This window comes from Tribolium castaneum, chromosome 9 (genome assembly GCF_031307605.1).
Source record: "Tribolium castaneum strain GA2 chromosome 9, icTriCast1.1, whole genome shotgun sequence".
Lineage (NCBI taxonomy): Eukaryota > Metazoa > Arthropoda > Insecta > Coleoptera > Tenebrionidae > Tribolium > Tribolium castaneum.
This window is the reverse complement of record NC_087402.1, coordinates 306311-328416: the sequence shown is the minus strand read 5'-3', so window position 1 is coordinate 328416 and position 22106 is coordinate 306311. Positions and strand designations below refer to the sequence as shown.

Genomic DNA, 22106 nt, shown 5'->3' with positions numbered 1-22106 from the left:
CGCTCGATAAATTAAACATCAAAAAATCGAACATATGGACTTTTTGAAATTAAAATCCGGTCTTATTATAATTATTTATTACTTAATTTATTACAACTACACGTAAAAATTACTTCCTAGTCTCTTCAACGTTTTTTTCGGCCGCGTCGATTTTGGACGCAATTTCTGCGTATTTTTGCGTCCTGTAGGCCTTTTTAGCCTCATCCAACAACACATTATGGATTAAATTCCTGTTGGTGTAATTCTCAGGTAGTAAGGATGGGTAAGGATTGCCTTTTAACTCCAATACAGCTTTCTCCCGTGTTTCCGGATACAAAGTCGGTGCTTTATACATTCTTGTGTAACACGTGTTGTAATTTACAAATCTGGGAACTAAGACTTTGAACAATTTGTGGACTAGTTGTTTTTCAACCAGCCAATAATCGGCCATTTCCATTGTTTCTTTATGACAATCTCCATACCGTATAGCATCTGAAATTAACTAAAATTGGGCGTAGTTATGGAATTTGTTTAGTTTTGTAAGATTATTTACCCTCTCTGCGTACATTCGAGACTCATCAGCTCGAGGAAAATTCAATTCAATTCGTTCATGTTTAACTAAAGCAGTAACTGTTTTTCGGAGCTTGTCTAAACGTGCTTCGGGGCCTCCCGGCGAACGGAATTTTCGCAAACGGGGATTTACTTTGATTCGAAGTTGGGACACTAGTTTAGAAATATCGGCTTGATTCATTTTTTAATTAATAAAAAAGTTGTGGCAAATTGAGGTTATTTTGGAAGTGGACCAAATGTCAAAGTTACACTGGCAGTGGATAAGGTGGCGACACGAGGCGGGCATTTAAACAAATGCACATTTTTTTAATTTTTCTGAATAAAATTGTGTTACATACGTTTTTTTGTTATTATGTAATTATTTCGTAACATTTAATGACCGACGCGCTTGAAATAAATATTATTATAATAATTGTTTGCTGTAATAAATTGTTAATTATTGCCTATTAATTAATTGAAACTCATATTGAACTGTATGAGATTTTCTTGAAACGCTTCATTCAAATTGTGGATTCGTTTCAACATTTTGGCCCATTTTTTACGACAAATTTAGCAAATTGAGTATTGTTTCAACAGTTAATTTCCTTAATTTAGGGAAATGGAGTCAATAAATACCTAATTAGTTTAAAAAATAATAGTGTTAACACGTGTTTGAATCGATTTTCGGAAGTTATTCCGTCTTTCAGACACGCCGAATCCCGAGGGAAAACGGGCGCAGATGGTCGGGAAAGCTATTTATTTAATTTGACCGTTAAATGCTGCAGCAGCAGAAGCGAACAATACGCTTATAATCCGTTGGTATAAATAAAGACAGGATTTTTGGGAGGTGAAAGACTTTATTCAGTTGCCAAAAATGGAAAAAACATAATTTTTATTGCATAAATTCAGTTACAAAAACGAAACAAACAAAAAACTAGTCAGTTGCACAATTCTCAATAAAATTTAAAAGGCAAATTTTTAGTGTAATGTGGTAAATTTTTGGCCTGTTTTTTTTAAATTTTACAAAATAATTACGTTTATAACTAAACTTGAAAACTAAAAAAACTATAAAACGAAAAACCGAAGTACCGACTGAAATATACTAATAAAAAACTAAGAGATTGAAAGACTGGAAGCCTATGAGAAAAAACAATCTCTAAATGGTAAATAAAAAAGTATTAAATTGAAAAAAAAATCCATTTTGAAATAGGAAGATTAAACTGAATAGGATACAAGTCAACTTGGAAATTTAGGAAAAATAAAACCATATATTTACATTTTTAACAAAACAGATTTATTTCCAGTTTCGGATAAGGGTAGTTTTTGGTAACAAAAATTGTTTAATCACGCATCTAAGACGTGGTTCAAATAAGCAATGTAGCAAATCGCCAAGCGCAAAATCTCGATCTTTGATAATTTTTTATCGGGTGGTAAAGTCGGTAGTAATTTTCGCAATTCGGCGAAAGCCACATTGAAAGCCTCCACTCGAATTCGTTCCCTGGTTGCGTGTGCTGTTCTATATTTTTGGGTGGCTCTGCGTCTTCGTCTTCGCTCCTCGCGACTTAGTGCCCCCATATCGCTGCTCTTCTCCCTGCACCAATACATTTAGCAAATGAAAAGTCGTAAACAATTTTGTTTATGTGACATTTCTACCTTTTGCGAGGAGCGACGTTATTGCAAGATGTGATAATTTGAAGAACCTCCCGGCTCTCGCCGTTGCTCGTCATGGCATCTTCACTGGAAGAGGTGCAACACCAGACCTGGATATCCTTAATTTTTCTAACAAAAAAAAAACTGGTGATTTAGCATACATTTTTTATTAATTTCTATACAGCGGGAAAAACTGCGAGATAGGGATATTTGCTAAATCATGAATATTGGAGGAAATTGAGGCAATATTTTCATAAAACTTGTCAAGGGTTGGATAAATAGGGGAATTTCGAATTCTGGAGATTTGGGAGTGGTGGTCTCAAGAGGGCAATTGTATACTCGGAGGACTGCCACCAGACACGTGGCTTTACTTATCACCCCCGAATTATGCGATTATCAATCATGTAAACAACGATTTAATTGCATTACAATCACACGCTTGCTGGGAACAATGTTGCGAGAAATTGTTACAGGTTTGTTGACAGTGATGGAGGAGGGACAGCCCTCTAGTGCCTCCAGGGGTCGTAATAATAAAGTTACTTACATTATTATAATTTTTTATTTTTATTTCAATTTATTATAATCATCGTTAAGACTTTCAACGACTCTTTAATTCAAAATATGCGAATAATCGGCCTAACATTTTGCAATTTTCATTTTGTTAGCAAAGAAAGAAAATTTATTTGCTCAATAATTCCAAAAGGAAAAGCTATTTTAACGAAAATTTTTAATTCCGAATAATGTAATTAAAAATTAAGTATTTAGTTTTTTTGAGCTAAAAAGAAAAACAGGAAAAAAAACTTTATTTTTGGTTTAAAAACTTGTTTTAATCTTCAGAACTTGCAAAAATTATGTCATTTTTGACCTAATTCTGTCATTTATTGGCTTACTTTTTAAGAAATTTTGCGCAATAATTGAGTTTTTGCTGAATAAACGCTTAGAAAGGGTAAATTTTTGGTCATTTTCGACCAAATTTGGTAATTTTTTCGTTATAATTTAATAGAAACAAAGAAAAAAACTTGATTTTTGGTGTAAAACGTGTTTAAATGTTCATTATTTATTTTTGCTAATTTTTTTTAATAATATAGGTAGACAAAAGATTAAAAAATTATCTATAAAAAAATCTCAGGTTGTTTTGTTAGTTTTAAAAAAAAGTTTTAATTTAAAAAAAAAGTTCTCCTTGTATTTTCAAAACAAATGACGATAGAAAATTGAAAAAGTTCTCAGATGAAATTTCAATTAATCGAGAATAGACTATTTGAATTAATTCCAAAAATTTTTAACCGATTTTGATTATTCTGAGTGATAAAAAATCTTACCTTGCTAAAAACCACCACCCAATGGACAAAGCGGCCAAACCGCGCGATCCTTATCAACTGAGCGATAATATCAGGGATGAATCCGAGCATCCCCCAGCTTCCAGACCCACCCCTGGACCAATCATCATCCAGCATCCCTTTAGAACCGCCTCGAATCAATATTTCCATTGTTAAAATCGCGTTAATATCTCCAGCAGGGTGGAGTTTTCTTCCCTGTCACACCTTAAGAAAATTCTCTCGGAAAAATTATTGTGATTTATGATGAGGTAATCCAAAGAAGGCATGTCGGTTGTCTTGGAAATAATCGTACGTTTCCAAGGCAAATAGTGCGTTGTTGATATCAATTTTTGGCAATCGATTGACAACATCATCATGCCAAAGAATTTGGACGAGGTTTTTGTAATTTTTAAATAATCGGTGTATTGATTGTGATCGCGTGACGTGATTACGAACATATTTAGGATGGCTCTACATTTCAGTGGCAATCAGGTGAGATCGACACAATTTTTTAATCAATAGGCAACCCGATTTTTAATATTTCGTGTCTTCACTTCACAGATTTTACTTTCAGGGCCTTAGCTAACACTAACCATACGGTTTTTTGTGATTATTAAAGCAAGAAATTGTACTTCCTTAAACTCTGTAGCTACAAAAATAAACTCTAAAAACTATTAATTCTTTAAACAATTTTTATTAAGCTAGAACGAAAAAATCACCAAATTTGGTGATAATTATTGCGCAAAATTTCTTAAAAAGCAAGCCAATAAATCACAGAATTACGTAAAAATGACATTATTTTTGCAAGTTCTGAGGATTTAAACACGCTTTCTCGCAAGGAAAATACGTTGTTTGCTAAATAATTTGTTTAAAAAAATAATAAACCGGTGTTGTCTTATTTAAAAAAATACTTTATTGGTGTGTTTTTAACAATAACAATAAATTAATGGTAAGTTGGGGCGGCGTAAGCAGCGGGGGCGGCGACTTTAGCCACCGTTTTCACAGCTATGGGTTCCCTATGTACCACCGCATTGAACCCATGGACTGGATCAGCAATGTATTTCACGGTACGTTTTGTACCATCAGGATCAATAACAGAGTAACTTCCTTGGACAACATCTCCAATTCGGTGTTCACTTTGACTTTTCGAATCACCTGTAAGTCCGTCTTGGACGTCGTATCCAAAGGCGTATTGTGGATTAGGGTCGTAGTCTTCAACAACACCAGCTCCAACCACAGCTATTACCATCACTAAAACGAGCTAAAATTCACTTAAAAAATATGTAAGGGTTGTTTGTTGGGTCGTTACCTTAAAAGCCATGGTGGGTTTGATGCGATAAGCGCGTGGTGTTGGTTTTTATACTGTGCAGAAGTGGATCATCAGATCATCCAAATGTTATATAATTTTTATGCAACGTGAAATGTCAAGTTTGCAACATGAAACCAGTTCAATGCAATCCTTGCACGCAAAAAAATAATAATATGCAAGTCGTCCTTTTTGATTTATGAACGAATTGTGTCAGGAACAGGAAGTCGAACTTTATAACAATCGATTTAAAACTAAGCTCGTCAGTCCGATGGTGGCTTTCTTGAAGAGTTGATGGTGAAGACAATAGTTTTTTTGAAACCACAACACGTCATCGCGAACGTGTAATCAATCAACTTTTTGACTGTTAACAGACATTACAAAGGGCACGATTGTGTGTTTGTGCGTGTGCTGCGACCAACAGCCTCAAGGGTTAGTATAGGGATTGAAAGGGTGGAGAAATAAACATTCACTGTTGGTTAATAACAGAGTTACTTTTGTGTGTCTGGAATTAAAATAGCAAAATTGGTTCAAAATCTCGTGAAAACAACCATATTCCTGTTAATGAAATCAATGACTATTTTTTATTTTTTTTAATTCATGCTCTCCTCATGAGAAAACATTTATTATTGTTATATTTTCGTAAATTTTTATATTCTTCCTTCTTCACAATATTACGGATTTATCATCAGGAATGCTGATAGTAGCTTAAAAACTGCATTGATATTACTGGACTTTTCGAAGGATTTTGATAAAATAAATCATTCATTACCTTGTGCTAAACTTATTTTTTTGGTTTTGAGGAAAACTGTCTAAAATTCTTTTTCTATTATCTAAATGAGCGTAGCCAATAACCAGTATATAATAAAAACACACGTTTTCTCCCAAAGTTGTTTATTTTTTATTTTTGGAAAACTAGTTTCGGGTAATTAGAACCCTTTTTCAGTTTCTACGTCAAACGTTTTTAAACAATACGTGCATTTTATACTTTTTACTTTAGAATTATTACAATTATTGACAACAGACAGACAACAGACATCAGATGTACCCCAAGGCTCCGTCTTAAGGCCCTTATTATACCTTTTTTTTATCTACTTTCGACATTTTGCTATTTTTGTTTTTCATTCTGTATTATTATTTTTTTACTTTCCTTCAACATTACTATACGAATACATACTTTTTTTCATATTACTTAAAAAAGCAAATTATTTTCTGTTTATTCTTGTTATTTATATTTTTTGCATTTATTCTATAGTAGTATAGTATAGAGTCCGGTTATCAGTTTTTGCGGAATTTTTTGATTATTTTTACCCTTGTTTGGACCAAACTAATTGAGAAATATTAAGGAATAACGGCCAATCAAATAGTTACTAAAATTATGCTCATTATGTCGCAATAAAAATTCAATTTACATAGTTAATTAATAATCTTTAGTTGGGCAAGTTTTAGTTTCGCATGTAAATTAGTTATTTCGAACGCATTGTTCCATTTCCAGGCCTAAATAACCTGTAGAATTAGTAGCTATTAAAAAGGCAAGTTGTCGTGCACTCTCCGATATGAATTCAATCTTGTCCTTTATTAATGGCGCATAGCACGAAGCAGTACAAGTTATATCGTCCAAGAAATCAATTTATTATCAACATCAAAATAATTAGCGTCCTCAACAGGTGAACGAATCCGAATTTGTTTCGCTCAATTTTCAGCTGGCTTGTCTCATCCCCTCATTGTTAAAATCTCCAGTCGTTTAAGGGATTATCTCGCCATCCCCTGAGCCCAAAACAGGTGCTCCATTCATTTCGTCTCGTTCACTTTTCCACTTCACTTCGGGGAAAAATTCGATTACAATCGTGTAATGACACCCTTACACAATTGAATTTCGCACGTGTTATTGCCAACCCCTCAAAAAACTACTAGTAATCCAACCATCAGGGGCGAGTGTTTGCGTTTCGTAATCTGCGACATTTATCATTAGGAATTAAACTAAAAAAAAATGATTTATGAACCAACATGTGTAACAATAACAATGTTTGATCAATAGAGATGCGTGCACAAAAATTTTAAAGTAATAATTGGACTTGTTTTAGTTCGAACAAGCTTACAAGCCCAAAGTTTTACGCAATTGGGAAGTCCCGAAAATTTATAATGATAAACCGAGAAAACGTTCGGGCCGGACTCAGATAATTGCAAATGATCGGGGGCACCTTTTGCCCGGTGTCCCGAAATCAAAAGGGAGCCCATGGGGCAATTTCTTAGGCACCTGGCATTTGCCCAAGAAAATCGACCGCAAAAAAGGTAATTTTACTTTTTTGGGACTTGTAAGTAATTGTTACTGGTGGACCAGCTGACGAACTTAATGGAACTTTCAACAAACGACTAACGTGTGACGAGAAAAAACGACACGAAACCGAAGAAGAGCCGAAGAAAATTGAAGAAGAAAAAGAAGAAGAAATAAAAGAAGAAGAAATAAGAGAAATTAGACCAACTGAAGTGCCACACGAAATCAAAGAAGAGGTATTCACTAGATTGTTACGTCCTGATTTTATTTCGTTTTTTCTAGGCACGATTTTGTCCAATTCACGGCTTTTCCAATTGATTTGCTTTGTAATTTTTCTTAAATAAATCCTCCCTGATTTCCGCAAACTTAATAAAATCTTCTTTCATGCAGAATAAGGAAAACACTTGTCCTTACGTCCCTGGTGACCTCACAGACGACCAACACAAACTACATTATGAAATTGTGCCTCAAAACCCCCCTAAAGGATATCCACGTTATCGGGACGATTTTTCCCAACCATTACACTTAGAAAAAACGCTCACAAGAGATGACATTGAGACCGAATACCAAAAACACAAAACAATGTCTGAACAGTTTTTTTCGCCCAAAAATGGCACAAAAAACCGCTCAAAACCCCCATCGCCTATAATCGCAGCGATAAAAAACTTCCAATTGGCCAAAAAACTCCACCGCGAGAATTTAGAACACGACCCTTTACCAGACACCATAACAAACCGAAAATACCGCCAATTGCAAATGCAACGCTCACAAGAGCCAGGTCTTGCTTTAAAAAACGAAAATTTTGCGACAGGTGTTGGCTGGAAGGGTTACCCGGGTTATGGGCCCACAAGATGTACAAAACTTAAAGTTTATCGGCCGAAAACTTGCGGTCACGTTGATAAAACGGAAAAAAATGACGGAAGACCGAGCAGTGTCACAAGTTTTGATCTAAAGTGGCGTTTTATTCGCCGTAGGAAAGTATCACCGATTGAATTGGCGATTTGTTGGGACTTGAGTCCGGAAAACCCGCAAGATGAGCCAAAGCGGACCCCACATATCGATGGGTCTAATGGTTCTTTGGCTCCAGCTGTGTTTTCACTAGTGCATACATCGAAGGAAGAGTTGCGGAAAAGTTCGGTGGACTCTGGGCCTTTATTTGAAAAAGCGCCAAGTCCGCACGGGAAAGATTTTATCCTTGATAGAGCCAAACCATCGGGGGAATCCCTGGCAGCAAAACGCGCCAAAAGTGCGACCAATTTGAATTGTTCGCATGATGAAGGGGGGAATTTAAATCAGAGCACTCCGAATTTGAGCGAGTGTGGTGATATTAAAGTTAAAAAGTGTATGGCTTGTGAGATGAGGAATGTTTCGCTTAAAGACAAAAGGATTAAAGATGAATACAAAATGGCTTTTAAAGCTGGTGTTCCGCACAAATGTGTAAGTAATACTAGCTATAGAAATGCTAGATTCAACTTTCAAGTACCTAAACAAAAAGATCCTTATAGTCCCAAAAACTATGCTATACGTAGTTTAGCTCCACCTTTTTCTTTGCAGAAGGATAAAAGACAGGACTATCCCGAACATTGGAGGCTTGCTACGGTTTATCAACACTCGTACAAACCGATTCATGCGAGAAAACGTCCCTTGTTGGACACGGTTTTTAAATAATTTTTTTCAGGGGTAGGCTGAAAGAGAATAGTTTTGAACTGACAATAATATTTCGTGTCGTCCCAAAATAAAATATGTTATAATAAGGAGCATAAATTGTGTTCATTGTTACGACACGAATTTACATTGTCTTATTTTATTGTTGTGTAACTACTGTTACGAATTCCACATTCAGTATGATATCATGCTTCAATTTATTGTTTTTGTTAATGGCTATTTATCGATATTATTGCACAATTTATTCAGTTGTGAACGAACATGTGATAAAATTGTTAAATTAAACACTGTTTTATTTATTGGAAGCCGCAACAGTAAGGAGTTAATTCTGTATAGTTGTTCTACAATACAAAGTTAACAAGAATCACTAAGTTGGGAACACTAAATTGTACGCAGTGTCAAAAACAACCAAAAATTAAGTGCTGCCAAAGTCATTCTTGATCACATTGTATTAAATTGTGTAAATAAAACAACAGAAACGATTTAGAAAATTTATTTGTGCTCAATTTACAAAAATATTTAAAATTTCAATTGTCATTCTTTTGTTTCTTCTTTTTCGCCTTCTTGCTTTTTTTGATTGTCTTTAAAAATTTTTCTTCTTCCTCGTCTGGATCAAGCCCTTCCATCATCCACTTTTTCCTCTTATTTATCATTTTCTTTTCGTAAAAATCTTGTTCGTCGAGTTTAATATAAGCCTCGCTTTTGGTTACCGAAATTTGCGTGAAAATTTTACCAACTTCGCTATCTATAATTCAAAATAAACTAAAAAACCTCACTAAAATAAACAATTACCGTCCAATTTAAATTCAGTTAATTTCGTATTAATGTGTTGTTCGATCGCTTGTAACAATTTGATGTCGTAAGGGGTGACCAAACTTATCGCTTTGCCGTTTCTCCCAGCCCTGGCAGTTCTACCAACCCTATGTATGTATTCCTTCGGTATTTTAGGAATATTGTGATTAATTACTAATTGAACGGTGGGAATATCAAGACCTCTACTTGCAACATCAGTGGCTAGAAGAATTTTAATTGTGTTTGATTTAAATTTAGCCAAAGCTGCTAATCTCTGTTGTTGTTTCATCATGGCATGAAGGGCCACATTTTCAAAACCGACCTCATTTAAAGTCATTGACAACACTTGACAATTCCTACAATAAATCCTACTTAGTCTACGACTACGAAATCAAGTTGGCAAAAATAGTATTGCCAACTTAATTTCAAACTCTAGACCAATTATTTTACTTGCAAGTGTTAGTGAAAATAAGGATATTTCCGTCATTTGTAGCACGATACGTCCTAATTGTCTCAACCAAATAAGCGTCTTTCACATCTTTGGGGCACAATACATAGTTTTGTTCCAATTGTTCAACAGTTGCTACTTCAGCCGGGGCTTCATAGAAAAAAACATCTTTCCCTGTCACATCTTTCAGTTTTTCTAAAGTATCGGTGATCGTGGCTGAGAAAAATAAATTTTGGCGCTCCTTAGGCAATGCTTGAAAAATCGTTTTGATTTGTTCGTCAAAGTGCCCCCCTAACAAACGATCGGCCTCATCAAGCACCAAAAACCTCAATTTATTAAAATTAAACGTGTTGCAACTTTCTAAATGGTCAGCTAAGCGGCCAGGCGTTGCCACCACAATGTGGGGTTTTCGGGCTAAGTCTTTGCCCTGAACCACCATATCCATACCCCCCACAATGACACAATGGCGCAAATTCATCACTTTGCCAATGACTGCAAACTGATCAGCGATTTGAAACGCCAGTTCTCGTGTGGGGGTTAAAATAAGAGCGAAAATACCGTAAGGATCCTCGCATAATTTCTGGAGAATGGGCAAGGCAAATGCTAGGGTTTTGCCACTGCCGGTTTTAGCAGCCCCGATACAGTCCCTACCGGCGAGAATTGGGGGAATACAGTTGGTCTGGATGGGTGTAGGGCTGCGCACACCTGTACCCCAAAATTAATTTACGAAGCAAAAGGGGGCTCATACCTATAGTGGCGCACTGGCGAATGATCCAAGGGTTCAACTGGAGCTTGTCGAACGATTTCTCGGTCATTATTACGCGAAAAACACAAACTTAATATTCAGAGGGGTTAGGTTCCCCGACATTGCGACCGATTGTGTACACGACCGAATCGTTTTTTACGATTTTTGGGCAAAGTGTTAGGTTTTTACTAGAGTTTTGGATATTTTTTTGCAAATTTTTGACCAACTGCTGGGATAAATTGGGTCAAGTTGTGCAATAACACGGAAATTAGTTCGGGCTGAAGGCCACTCGAGTTCACACGTGTGACAATTCAATATAACCTCAGAGTTTTTGCACGTTTATTTGTGTAATTATGACCACACCGGACGATTTTTTGAGTGAAGACGAGCTTTTTCGGGACGCTGAAGACGATATTCTGGCCCCCGTAACCGAGAATTTGACCCTTGATGAAGATAGTTACGAAAGTGAAGATGACGATTTTTACTCAATTTCGGGCAAAAACCAGAGGAACCCCCAAGTGTCGTCAAAAAAAGTCAGTTCGTACCAACCCCCCGACAGTTTATTCAAAAAATACACCAACAAAATCAACGTTGAGGCGTATGACCGGGCTTTGCCCCCTCATGCCACAAATTTGCTCATAGCCAATGAAAAACGGCAAGAAAATGAGAAAATACGGCACAAGGACAAACACGACCGTGCCACCGCTGAACAAGTCATGGATCCACGAACCCGAATGATTTTATTTAAATTATTAAACCGGAACGTAATTTCCGAAATAAACGGTTGTATTTCAACGGGAAAAGAGGCAAATGTTTATCACGCAACGAGTGATAAGGGCCAGGTTGCGATTAAAATTTACAAGACCTCGATTCTCGTTTTCAAAGATCGCGATAAATACGTTAGTGGCGAGTTTAGATTCAGACACGGTTATTGTCGACATAATCCGCGAAAAATGGTACGAACGTGGGCCGAAAAAGAAATGAGGAATTTAATTCGCATGCATTCGAACGGTTTGAATGTCCCTGAACCCATTTTGCTGCGTTCGCATGTCTTACTAATGGGGTTTATTGGTCGAGAGGGTTGGCCTGCTCCGAAATTAAAAGACGTGGATTTAAGTCAGTCAAAAGCGCGTGAAATCTACAGAGACGTGGTTATAATCATGTGGAAAATGTACAATAAGTGTAAATTAGTACATGCCGACTTGTCCGAGTTCAACATGCTTTATTTGAATGGCGAAATTTTCGTTATCGATGTGTCACAATCTGTAGAACATGACCATCCTCACGCGTTGGAGTTTTTGCGGAAGGATTGTACAAATATCACAGATTTTTTCAAAAAGAAGGAAGTTGCGACTATGGGTATCAAGGATTTGTTTCATTTTATCACTGATCCGACGATAAATGAGGGGAATATGGAGGAGTGTCTTGAGGCGTTGGCTGAGAAAGCGGCTCAACACACCGAAGTCACGTCAGAGGAACAGGTAAAATTATTTTCTCAATTACAAGTACAAAAAATTCCATAAAACTTTGCCAGAGTGAGTTTAGAAAAAAAAAATGCTGTCGTATTTTTTTGTTAGTAGTAACGAAATTTTTTTGGTGTTCCATTACAGGTGGAGGAAGAGGTGTTTAAGCAGGCTTACATCCCTAAACGCCTGACTGAAGTGATTGATTTCGAGCGAGACATAACTCGAGTTAAATCGGGTTTAGCTGACGATTTAGTTTACAAAACTTTGGTCGGTTTAAAGGCCGATTTGAGTGGAACTGTGCAACATCCCGAGATTTTGGATGAAAAAGAATCATCTGAAGAAAATTCAGAAAGTGAAGAAGACACTGGTAGTAATTTTGTTGACTCTTCAAGACCCAAACATGAAACACTCGATGAGAAAAAAGCGCGGAAAAAAGCAGTCAAAGAGGCACAAGCTGCCAAAAGGACAACAAAAATCAAAAAACATGTCAAAAAACGGAAAGAGAAGGTTTCAAAGAAATAAATTATTTCATGGCATTAGTTTAGTGTATTCGATAAAAAACGAACTCTTTTTTACATTTTCCCATACTTTTGAACAGTACACAAGCCACGTTTTTTCAGTCAGTTGAACGTGAGTTAAGGGCGTTTTAATCGCGCCTAAAATATTGGCCCTTAATTTTTTTACAAGGTCTTCCAAAGGCGGGTGTCCATTGTAGATGTTATCTGCAATAAATCGAGTATTTAAGATGCGCTCACTCGATTTGGCAAACATTTTGCTCGTTAAACAAAAAAAAATAATTACCATATTTGGGATTGTATTCCGGGATGAGAAACACGTTGAAAAGTTCGCCGGAATTATCGTCAGCCAGCCCCAAATTTGAGTCCTTCTGAAGCTTGGTTTTTTCAAACAATAAATTGTAAATTTCTTGAATGGTTTTGAATTTCCTGGGCGAGAAATCGTCCATTTGTGCTTTGTTGTGTATCATTAGCAAGTGCGGGAAATGGTCATTTAGCTCATCCTCAGGGTTTGAATGTGTAGGTTTTAACATTTCGGCAGTTTGTAAAAACCGGACAACATTACTATCGAAAAAATAATCCTGTACTACTATTAAAACGTGACAAATGCTCATCAAAAACGCGGTTAGTTGTAACCCCTGAATTTCTCCACTGTTTTCCAAAGGAATAAACTCACTAACGATATTCGAACGCTTATTTTCACTCTGAACCAATTCGTCTAACACAGCAACAGACATAAAGGGTTGACAGTCTAATAAAATCACACGATTCGAAGTGATAAACGCGTCAATGCCTCTCGTGGCATTACTGTTGCTTTCCACATCTTCCCCCGTCTGTATTTTAAAAATTTCCCTCTTAACTTTCTCTTCATCAAGCTTAATTTCGGTGAAATTTTCACTCAAAAAATCCTCGTTCCGTGCTTCGCAATTGCGAAAAATCGCCTCTTTCAAGTCTTCGCTCACTGTATTGTGGGCAATAAGATTCAAAACCGTTGATTTTCCCACCCCTTGGGCCCCCACAACCCCCACGACCAGAAAATCGCTATTTTCCTGCACAAACTCTTGAAGGTGTTCTAATAAGACTGAATCTTCCAAAAACTTGACACTCTTGCTCATCGACTTAACCGTGGGGGCTGATTGTGTCTCTGAGCCAGTCGAGGAAATCGTGATTGGAAGTTCGTCCACTTTTGGGGCTCGTTTGGACGCCGACTCCTCAGAGTGTTCCCGAGCTTTGAGCAAAATCGTGGGCTGTTTGACTTTATCGGGCTTCGATTCTTTGTCGAATTTGAAGGCTTGGGCCCCGCTGGGGCTGCGCCTGCCGTAGTAGCTGCGACCATAACTCGACGAGTCCTAAAGTAACGTAACTAACAATTCTGTTTTTTTGCTCGGTTACTTGCTTTATTCTCGCCGGAAAACTTCTTTTTTCCGTAGTATTTTCCCCGGTCGTAATCTGACATTTTGAGATTGGTTTGGTGCCAACACAACTCGTTTAAAACCCCACATTTGACATTTGATTGAACCAGGTAATAAATTTTCGCATTTTCCGTGAAAAATAACACGTGTCTTGTCGTCGTAAATCAATGATTTATTACGACTTGTTCAGGGAACGTGTGTTTGCTGGTTTAATTGCGTTTTGATTACGTCCTACGTTTAGATGACGTTAGGGGGGCAGGTGACAGAATTTATGGGTGGCCCCATTACCAATTCATTCCACATGACGCCGTACAACAAACAGTTTAAATAACAGTCGTGTTTATTTGTTACGCAAAAAAATGTCGAACATTGCGTGTTGGATGTCTGAGAAAAAAATCCAAAAAATCAATTGGGTTGAGTTTGAAAAAACGTGCAAACAGTACGGTTTTGGCTTATTCAAGGTATAATTCGCCCGGTTTGACCTGTTTATTTACCAAAAATTTTGTTACAGTTGGATTTAAACACTAGTCTAGAGTCGCAAGGTACGTTCTGTGTTTTTTTACATAAATTAACTGATATTATTGCTTCGGCTGATCAGGGGGACCCTAAGGTAAGTAATAAATCGCAACTAAAAAAATACCGAGAGACTATACAAAAACGTGGTCAAGAGTGCTTTTGTCAAAATGACATTTCAAAACTCAATTTGCCACTTTTGGCTCCGTTTTTTCTTGGACCCACTGTATACAGAATGAATAATTACAGTGTGCCAGTTTGATTCACCGAGTTGAAGAGTACATAAAAGCCCACCCATCGTTGGTCGTACTTGACCCAATCTCCAATGTGCGTCAGCTGCTCAACCGATACATATCATACCGGAAAATCAACTCAACAAATTTGCACAAATTCGGTATTTTTATACCGAATTTCTGCGAACTGAATTCAAACAACTTGCAAGAGCTTTCAAACCAGTTGAAAAATTCCAAAGTCACTTATCCGTTCATTTGTAAGCCTAGTCTGGGCCACGGGTCAAAAGAGGCCCATTCGATGTCTCTAATTTTCAACGAGAAAGGCTTACACGATTGCAAAACCCCCTGTGTTGCTCAAAGTTTCATCAATCATAATGCAGTCTTGTATAAGATTTTTATAGTCGGTGATAAGCACCATTTTGTGGAGCGGCCTTCTCTTAAAAATTTCCATGCTTGTGATGACGAAACGATTCATTTTGATAGTAGTGATGTCTCAAAAGCGGGCTCTCGGAACAGTTTGACGCTTCTAGAACCGTATGAAATTGTAGACAAGGTGGAGCCTGATCCAGAGGTTCTGAAACGGATTGCTGTGACTTTGAGGGATGAGTTTGGGATGGATTTATTAGGGGTTGATGTTGTGATTGAGAACAATACAGGGAGGTATGCAATCATTGACATTAACAGCTATCCAGGCTATGATGGGTTTCCGGATTTCTATGACGCTCTTGTGAATTGTATTAATAAGAAAGTTAACTCCAAATGTAAGATTGATAAGTTTGGTGATAATTAAGTAAAAAATACTGCCAAAAGTAACATTCCATATTTTTGATGAAACGCCAAATTGAGAAAAAGACATGATTTTTGACTGATTGTGGAGCCAAAGATCGCTTGTCAAGTATTGTAAAATGAACAATTTTTGTACTTATATTGTATATAATTTACTATTGTACACTGGTAATTTGTAGCTAGTGGCCTCAATATACACGATAACATTTGTCGTAGTTGTTTTATTCCAAACCAAACCCATTCAAACGTAAGTTTTTCTTACTGATTTCGAAACCGCCTGTATTTTTTTTTCTACACAATTCAAGGATTCTGACTGTGTTTTTATTTTTTCTCTACGAGCTATAGTTTTGTGGGGGTAAATAAGGTCGGCACAACGCTTCAAAAAAATGTATTTTGAGAAAATAAGATTTCCAATATCTTAGAATATGTGAAATATTCTATTCACTTGTACATTGATAAAGCAACAATCTTTACAACAAAATTATCATTCACAAATATTGGTGTTTCTATTTAGATCATTATTGGTTATTACACTTCTTTGGTTTTCAACGCAAGTACAAGCAAACAGAACGAATCATCACTCCGTTGAATGAACATAACGAGGAAATACGACTTGTCTGTGATTAGTTTGAGCATTTTCGCTGTAATAATAGTTGTTGGCTTGAATGTTTTGAACAGTGTCAGTGAATGATGGCGGCTACAAGTCGTATTTCGCGATAGGTAACAATAAGTAAAATCAAGTTTTGTTAAAACAGACAACATTTGACAACGATGTTAAATATACTTAGTACTTAGTTTCATTTGCTCTGCTATTTTGTAATAAGACACTTATTAGTTATTTGTCAAATAAAATATTGAACAGATTTGCGTAAAGAAACATTTATGATTTTTTTTCTTCTTTAGTTATTTAGTATCAAAATATTCAACATTTTTTTGCTATCTAAGAGTAATTAAAATATATTTAGTCTTACAAACACCTGGTTTGTGTGTGTTTTTCAAATATGAAACATCGAACACGAATACAAACAGCAACAAGTCTCTATACAGACAGGGTCCACGTAACCTGCCGAGTATTCTTCACAACACAGGTACGAAAAAAACAGATCTTGTATTAGATACACGTTTCCTATAAATACAGTTAACAGTTTGTTGAAAATAATGTTCATCATATAATCATCGTTATAAAGGCGCATAATTGGAGACTCACATTAATTTAAACAAGGAAATTCCGATTCACGAAACCAACAGTAAACATTGACCGAGACTGCTTGTAAGAATAAAAAATCGTACACGCAAGGCAGACACTTAATTCATAATAGATTGTCTTGCAATCACACCCATATTATAAAACATGAATCACTTGTTCCCGGTTGGCATGGCTTTACATTTTTGTGTGTGTGTGTGGTGGTATTTATTATTGTTACATAATATCAACGCCGCGCGAATGATGGATGCAGAAATTGATTGTCTTCTAATCTAAGGGTTTCGTCACAAAAAAGTCTTAAGTACTGTAATCAAACGACTCCCATTCCGAAAATCGGGAGTCTTGTTTCTGCAGTCTTTGGGTGCACTCTTTCAAATACGAGTCCTGGATGCGGTACATCCCCGAATTCGCCTGGAACATCAGCGTCTCCAAGATGCGCTCGTTCTTGATCGCCTTCGACGGCAGCACCACCTGCAAAAACAAAATTTTTATCACCTAATTAACAAGTCCAATAATTCAAACCTTGATGAGTTCCTGCGGCGAGATCCGGTACAGTTTCAAGTCGCGGGCCAATCTTTCCATAATGCACTTAAATTCTAACTTGGCATCGAGTTTACTTGAAGTTTTAGTTCGGATCTTGTGTCTCGCCCAAGCTAACATAGCTTCAAACTTCCGAACTTCGGGAACTTCCAAATTCCTGTTGAACAAAACACGTCCCAATTTTAATAAATATATTGGGTTTTTTAAATACCTGCACATGATCATCTGAACCATTGACTCGCTCAGCGTTAGAAACTCCGGAGTGGTGAAAAGGGCATAAGTTCGCGTTTCGACAAATGCCAGGATCATGTTGACCAACTCGGACGCTGAAGTGTACCTCCAGTAGTAGTTTTCCAATGAGCATAACATACAACACACCTGTGTTGAAAACAAGGAATTGTTGGAATGGATTAAGTAATTAAGTCTGTACTAACTTACGACTTCGATTCGGAGAAATTGTTTGGCGTGATGGAAGCAAGCTTGGAGGAGTTCAGGAAGGTCGTAGTGTTCAGCTGCGCAAATTAAGCCCGGAATTGTCGAACATGTGAGGGGACAAGAGCCAGTATGTAAATAATCTAACAATATCCGGAATGTGTCTGGATCGAATTCGATTATAGAAAATTCAGTCTGTGCCAGTTTGGCTCGATCGACTTTTTGAGCATCAGCGCAAACGCTCAAGCGAGGGACGGGCAGTTGGGCTGCTGATGGCTTGTCCTTACCCTCCTTGTCCTTACCGTCTTTATCTGGAAATTACATTATTCTTTGCAACTCGGAAATCCGGAGATTCAAACTTTCACATGTTAGTGGCAACTTCTAAATTACAGGCTGTTCATTATTAATCTTTTTGTCTACAGAAGCAAAAATATGTACCAAATGTTCTAAATTTTTCCAACTCTTTTCAATGAGAATTGTTCTTACTTAATAAAAAAACACAATAAACTGGCTTTTTTCTGTAGAATTAGTGCCATATATCGAAAAAAAATCATTTTTTTTTATCGGTATTGAAAATTATAAAGTTGTAACTTTATATTTATCGTAAAAATATACTTTATTTTTCGTTAATTGGAGTCTAGAAAATCAAGCTGGAAACACGTCAATTTTAAATTACCCGCCCCTGATTAATTTTAAATCGCGCGCTTCGATTCAACCAATGAAATGAAAGTGGCTTGACATCACGCACTGTGCGTGTTTGAGCGTCCTTTAGTTTTTTGTGATTATGGGTTGTAAAAAACGTTGTAAAAAGGTGCTTGGTGCTAAAATGACTAAAATCTAGACTTTAGTGAAAGTGTGAGGAGACGTTGTGACGAATTTTTCGAAATGGACGCCAAGGTTAGTGATTTTTTACCATTTTTTATCGCACATAAAGCTTTGGTTAAGCACCTACATACTGAGTTCGGCAAAAAAAGCTTATTTACTTGAGCAGTCCTGACTGCTGGCCCACTTCTTCTTATCCTCAGCGGAAAGTTGTTGGGCGTTGTGTTTCCTAATGGACCTGCCCCAGCCCGCTGTGATGGTGCCCAGCCTGGAGAAGGCCCTTTTGACCATTGGCGAGCTGGGGACACTTTTGGGTCGTGGCGATTCAATGTCTGGCACTTGTAGAAAGTTGCTACTTTTCGGTCTACTTTGTTGGGGGCTTAATAGAGTGGGAACTGGCCTGGCTAATAGTTCAGCTACGGGCACTTGCGGCGAACCGAAACCAGTCTGAATGCCGTACAACATCTCCTGGAAGACTCGACTACGAACACCCAAAATTGCACGCACACCAACTAATTTCGCTTTTTGTTTCGATTGGCCGACAAGAAAGGTCACATCGAATAATTGGGCGTTTGCTAAACAGTTTGATTCCGTGTTGAGGAACATGCGGGTGAAGTCTTTGGCGATTTGGTCGTAGTCTTCGAACTGGTCGCGGACGCTGTCCAGCAAGGGGGACGAGGGGCGCATGTGGCCAATGGGGCGCCACGAACCTGAAACAAACGGTTTTCACGAAAATTACAAAAAATACAAAAAAGTACAAGAATATTTTTTTTATGCATTATGCTTTAAAAATTACTTTTAATACATTATTAAAGTTGCGTTCCAAGCTCATTTCGACGGTTATACATTTATACTTAGAACTGAAATGATTAAGAACTGGATAAATTTATGGAAAGTTTGTAAGGCTTCGCATTGAAGCGGTCCATTCTTTGATGTTATGCAGTTTCGACTTTCAAAGGAAGTTGAATTATTAATTACTAAAGTGGGGAAAGCTGTTACCTACCTACATGTTGTCGATTAAGACGGTTTGTTTAATTAGAACTAAATTATGACGTTTCTGGAACAAGGTTTGGGAATGAATGGAAAATGTCTCCTTGAATTTGAGCAAACATTGGAAATCTGGCTAGATGGCTAACTTTTTTGTATTATCTAGAGGTGTTCCGTTTAAACCCCACATTTTTTATTATTATTATTTTTATGAGACTTACCTCTTCTGTAAGGCTTGGGTATTTGTCCGGTCTCTGCGTGGTTTTGCAGATTGGCCACAATATCCTCAAGCATTTGCGACCTTGTCCTCTCTTGCATCCTTGCAAATTTCGGTGCAGAATAACTTGCCCTTTCCCCGTTGACAATTTTCGTGAGAAGCCACTCCCTGAACATCGGTCCCTTGTCGAAAACACTTTGCTCCCATAGATAAGGCTTGTAGGCACCCACTTCATCTCTTGTAACGACTGACACTTCATATCGAGTGGGCTTCCTCTTAATTCTCGGGGAAGTACGCACTGAAAGTTTGATTCGTTCACAATTTTGGGGTATTCCCACACTTGGACTCACCTAAAATAAAGGTGTGCAAAAAGTGGCTTTTGATACAAGCCGGTGAGAACGACGTGTTATCGGCTTCCAGAAACACAACACAGACGATATCGTTGCCAATGTGTCTCTTCCTCTGCAGCTTTTGTGGGTCGTGCTTTTCGTAGGGGAGTAAAGTGCTGACGTGAAACATGATTTCAATGTTTCGCCAGTTTGTGTAAACCGAATATAATCCTAAAATAAGCAAGGTTTAAGGAGGGAAACTGGCAAAATAACAAGCACCTGTTAAATCGTGCACTGTATCCAAACCGCCCTTGTATTTATCGAAGCCCTTTAGACGCACCTTCTCACCGAAAAGCTGCAGAAACTCTTCAAACAGGACTGAATTGTCGTTATTGTCTAGAATCTCCTCTTCGGTGTATTGACCCTCTTTTACGTAGATAACACCCACTTTAAGCTCCGATTTTATGAAAACCTTCAACAAGATTCTTATTATGACCGGTTAAAAATCCTATTTTAGGTCTTAAAGTCATTAATTTCTACAGCAGGAGAAATTAAAACCAATTTTTGATTGCAATTTTGTAAAAAACTTAGAAACTGAAAAGCTGAAATACAAGAGAAATTAAAAAAGAACTACAACTGGTGTATTGTTTTTGAACTAAATGATAATAAAAAAAATGTGGCAAATATTGCCTAAGAGCAATAATTAATCCAAACAGTTTCGAAAAAAGATTGACTTGTGTTAAAAAAAAATGTCGCGGTCGCCTCGCTTCGGATTTAACTTGAATAAGTGTTTAGCCTGCGGCTCCCAAAAATTGTTTTTCCCCAATCGATTCTGTTTTGTGAAACAATATTGTGAAAGGAAACGCTCGTTCGTTCGTTTCTCTCGTATATTTTAAATCGGAAAAACATGTTTGTGTTATGCTTACGTAAAAAACGCAATTACTTACTTGATCTAATTTTAAGAGTTCTTCGGGCGTATCTGGGAGTTGTCCAAGGGTTAGGGGCGGATTTATGTTAACTTCTTTACCCAACGATCTCACAACTTCTTCACGATTGTAACGATCGGCAAAGACACAACTGGCTGGGATCAGACCGTGGACCGTGTAACTGATTGCTCTTACTAATATCCTGCCAACATGAAAATGTTTTTATGTATTTATGTTGAAGAGAGGCATTTAATCCGCTTTGTGTTTACACACAACTGTTGCATCCGACCGGAGATAAACTAGCCGCTTTTTCGCCACCGCCCCCGGAAACATCATTAAAACTCGGCATCTAGCTCTAGATAATCCACTGTCAAAACTGAATCACACAGAAGAAGGCAATTAACAAACAAATAATATTCACTAATGAAAATCGACAATTTTTGATGTGTGAAAGAGAGATAAAATTCGAGTGCTTGAAAATAATCCCGGCTTTATTAAGAAAGAAGAACCGCATCTAATACCGAACGTGCCAGGCTTTTATGACAATGGTATTATTGAATACAAAATTTTTAATTAGATGAAACTTGGGAGTGCTCCACTTAATAGAGCGTTAGAAACGTGGAAAAGGTAAAATAAATAGTTACGAGACGTGAGTGGAAAGTGCAAATACTATTTAATTCACTCGTTTCCGGTCTAAAGAATGTGTTTTTTAATGTACACGTATGCAATATGAGCCAGACTGAAATATGGTGGAGGCGCCGGGTCAGCTGGACGTGCTAATGATTCAATAATTAAATTTTTAGAATTATATATTCGATTTTTTTTTATTGTTTTTAATGTGGAAAAATATTACGAAGTATACAAGCTGATCCCTGTATTAGAAACCTTTTAAGAAAATCTTGATTTTTGGTGTGTAAAAAATAATGTCATTTTTTACATAATTCTGTTTATTGGCTTACTGTAAAAAAATGCGCAATAATTGAGTTTTTGAAGAATAAT

General features: G+C 37.1%; 9 protein-coding genes across 15 annotated transcripts in view; 3 read left to right on the top strand and 6 right to left on the bottom strand.

Annotated features, from left to right (window-relative positions):
- Positions 1–62: 62 nt before the first annotated feature.
- On the bottom strand, positions 63–812 carry mRpL17 (mitochondrial ribosomal protein L17). Its single transcript, XM_966116.4, has 2 exons — positions 533–812; positions 63–481 (listed from the first exon to the last, which is right to left on the bottom strand). Exons 1-2 carry the CDS (start codon positions 728–730, stop codon positions 110–112), a joined length of 570 nt encoding a protein of 189 aa, XP_971209.1. The 5' UTR covers positions 731–812; the 3' UTR covers positions 63–109.
- A 987-nt stretch (positions 813–1799) lies between these two features.
- On the bottom strand, positions 1800–3602 carry LOC103312525 (helix-loop-helix protein 1). Its single transcript, XM_008193357.3, has 3 exons — positions 3498–3602; positions 2182–2307; positions 1800–2119 (listed from the first exon to the last, which is right to left on the bottom strand). The coding sequence occupies exons 2-3, from the start codon at positions 2253–2255 to the stop codon at positions 1873–1875; spliced, it is 321 nt and encodes a 106-aa protein (XP_008191579.1). The 5' UTR covers positions 2256–2307; positions 3498–3602; the 3' UTR covers positions 1800–1872.
- Positions 3603–3799: 197 nt separating this feature from the next.
- LOC103312526 (uncharacterized) lies at positions 3800–9498 on the top strand. 3 transcript variants are annotated; one of them, XM_008193358.3, is made up of 5 exons: positions 3801–3986; positions 6885–7092; positions 7142–7311; positions 7466–8512; positions 8630–9498. In XM_008193358.3, exons 1-5 carry the CDS (start codon positions 3960–3962, stop codon positions 8741–8743), a joined length of 1566 nt encoding a protein of 521 aa, XP_008191580.2. In that variant the 5' UTR covers positions 3801–3959; the 3' UTR covers positions 8744–9498. The 3 variants fall into 3 exon arrangements, with proteins under 3 accessions (XP_015834747.1, XP_008191580.2, XP_064215197.1); XM_015979261.2 differs by having other exon boundaries at positions 3800–3986; positions 7466–9498; XM_064359127.1 differs by lacking the exons at positions 3801–3986; positions 6885–7092 and having other exon boundaries at positions 7176–7311; positions 7358–9498.
- LOC659975 (larval cuticle protein A2B) lies at positions 4385–4925 on the bottom strand. The gene is made up of 2 exons (XM_966239.3): positions 4804–4925; positions 4385–4755 (listed from the first exon to the last, which is right to left on the bottom strand). Exons 1-2 carry the CDS (start codon positions 4813–4815, stop codon positions 4438–4440), a joined length of 330 nt encoding a protein of 109 aa, XP_971332.1. The 5' UTR covers positions 4816–4925; the 3' UTR covers positions 4385–4437.
- On the bottom strand, positions 9218–10868 carry Dbp45A (DEAD box protein 45A). The gene is made up of 4 exons (XM_015979263.2): positions 10729–10868; positions 9983–10685; positions 9533–9888; positions 9218–9485 (listed from the first exon to the last, which is right to left on the bottom strand). Exons 1-4 carry the CDS (start codon positions 10793–10795, stop codon positions 9268–9270), a joined length of 1344 nt encoding a protein of 447 aa, XP_015834749.1. The 5' UTR covers positions 10796–10868; the 3' UTR covers positions 9218–9267.
- A 210-nt stretch (positions 10869–11078) lies between these two features.
- Positions 11079–12730, top strand: RIOK1 (RIO kinase 1). The gene is made up of 2 exons (XM_966422.4): positions 11079–12206; positions 12336–12730. Exons 1-2 carry the CDS (start codon positions 11079–11081, stop codon positions 12711–12713), a joined length of 1506 nt encoding a protein of 501 aa, XP_971515.1. The 3' UTR covers positions 12714–12730.
- On the bottom strand, positions 12715–14237 carry LOC660230 (nonsense-mediated mRNA decay factor SMG9). Its single transcript, XM_966480.5, has 3 exons — positions 14103–14237; positions 12993–14055; positions 12715–12913 (listed from the first exon to the last, which is right to left on the bottom strand). Exons 1-3 carry the CDS (start codon positions 14160–14162, stop codon positions 12720–12722), a joined length of 1317 nt encoding a protein of 438 aa, XP_971573.2. The 5' UTR covers positions 14163–14237; the 3' UTR covers positions 12715–12719.
- A 207-nt stretch (positions 14238–14444) lies between these two features.
- LOC660348 (inositol-tetrakisphosphate 1-kinase) lies at positions 14445–15861 on the top strand. Its single transcript, XM_008193360.3, has 3 exons — positions 14445–14579; positions 14630–14728; positions 14881–15861. The coding sequence occupies exons 1-3, from the start codon at positions 14478–14480 to the stop codon at positions 15652–15654; spliced, it is 975 nt and encodes a 324-aa protein (XP_008191582.1). The 5' UTR covers positions 14445–14477; the 3' UTR covers positions 15655–15861.
- A 161-nt stretch (positions 15862–16022) lies between these two features.
- Positions 16023–22106, bottom strand: part of rsh (radish) — a 108656-nt gene continuing 102572 nt past the window's right edge. For all 5 annotated transcript variants that reach the window (XM_064359123.1, XM_015979258.2, XM_015979256.2 and 2 more), the window contains 9 exons: positions 21129–21309; positions 20461–20653; positions 20203–20412; positions 19857–20150; positions 18810–19358; positions 17833–18137; positions 17606–17772; positions 17377–17551; positions 16023–17325 (listed from right to left, as the gene is read on the bottom strand). In XM_064359123.1, the coding sequence (XP_064215193.1) occupies positions 17152–17325; positions 17377–17551; positions 17606–17772; positions 17833–18137; positions 18810–19358; positions 19857–20150; positions 20203–20412; positions 20461–20653; positions 21129–21309 (2248 nt within the window). In that variant the 3' untranslated portion in view covers positions 16023–17151. The remainder of the gene's footprint in view (positions 17326–17376; positions 17552–17605; positions 17773–17832; positions 18138–18809; positions 19359–19856; positions 20151–20202; positions 20413–20460; positions 20654–21128; positions 21310–22106) is intronic.

Bases quoted from the DNA above. Each gene is read 5' to 3' on its own strand.
- LOC660230 (XM_966480.5), bottom strand. From the start codon at position 14,162: ATGTCAGATTACGACCGGGGAAAATACTACGGAAAAAAGAAGTTTTCC. The intron at 14,056-14,102 runs GCAAGTAACCGA...ACGTTACTTTAG, and splicing joins AGTTTTCCGGCGAGAATAAA to GACTCGTCGAGTTATGGTCG. The intron at 12,914-12,992 runs GTAATTATTTTT...GATTTATTGCAG, and splicing joins GGAATACAATCCCAAATATG to ATAACATCTACAATGGACAC.
- LOC103312526 (XM_015979261.2), top strand. From the start codon at position 3,960: ATGGCTCTACATTTCAGTGGCAATCAG. The intron at 7,093-7,141 runs GTAATTTTACTT...CTGGTGGACCAG, and splicing joins GAAAATCGACCGCAAAAAAG to CTGACGAACTTAATGGAACT. The intron at 7,312-7,465 runs GTATTCACTAGA...TCTTTCATGCAG, and splicing joins CACACGAAATCAAAGAAGAG to AATAAGGAAAACACTTGTCC.
- Dbp45A (XM_015979263.2), bottom strand. From the start codon at position 10,795: ATGACCGAGAAATCGTTCGACAAGCTCCAGTTGAACCCTTGGATCATT. The intron at 9,889-9,982 runs GTAAAATAATTG...GATTTATTGTAG, and splicing joins ATTTTCACTAACACTTGCAA to GAATTGTCAAGTGTTGTCAA. The intron at 9,486-9,532 runs GTAATTGTTTAT...TTTGAATTATAG, and splicing joins AACTGAATTTAAATTGGACG to ATAGCGAAGTTGGTAAAATT.
- LOC660348 (XM_008193360.3), top strand. From the start codon at position 14,478: ATGTCGAACATTGCGTGTTGGATGTCTGAGAAAAAAATCCAAAAAATC. The intron at 14,580-14,629 runs GTATAATTCGCC...ATTTTGTTACAG, and splicing joins ACGGTTTTGGCTTATTCAAG to TTGGATTTAAACACTAGTCT. The intron at 14,729-14,880 runs GTAAGTAATAAA...GAATAATTACAG, and splicing joins CTGATCAGGGGGACCCTAAG to TGTGCCAGTTTGATTCACCG.
- RIOK1 (XM_966422.4), top strand. From the start codon at position 11,079: ATGACCACACCGGACGATTTTTTGAGTGAAGACGAGCTTTTTCGGGAC. The intron at 12,207-12,335 runs GTAAAATTATTT...GTTCCATTACAG, and splicing joins AAGTCACGTCAGAGGAACAG to GTGGAGGAAGAGGTGTTTAA.
- mRpL17 (XM_966116.4), bottom strand. From the start codon at position 730: ATGAATCAAGCCGATATTTCTAAACTAGTGTCCCAACTTCGAATCAAA. The intron at 482-532 runs GTAAATAATCTT...GCCCAATTTTAG, and splicing joins CTCGAATGTACGCAGAGAGG to TTAATTTCAGATGCTATACG.
- LOC103312525 (XM_008193357.3), bottom strand. From the start codon at position 2,255: ATGACGAGCAACGGCGAGAGCCGGGAGGTTCTTCAAATTATCACATCT. The intron at 2,120-2,181 runs GTAGAAATGTCA...GTATTGGTGCAG, and splicing joins AACGTCGCTCCTCGCAAAAG to GGAGAAGAGCAGCGATATGG.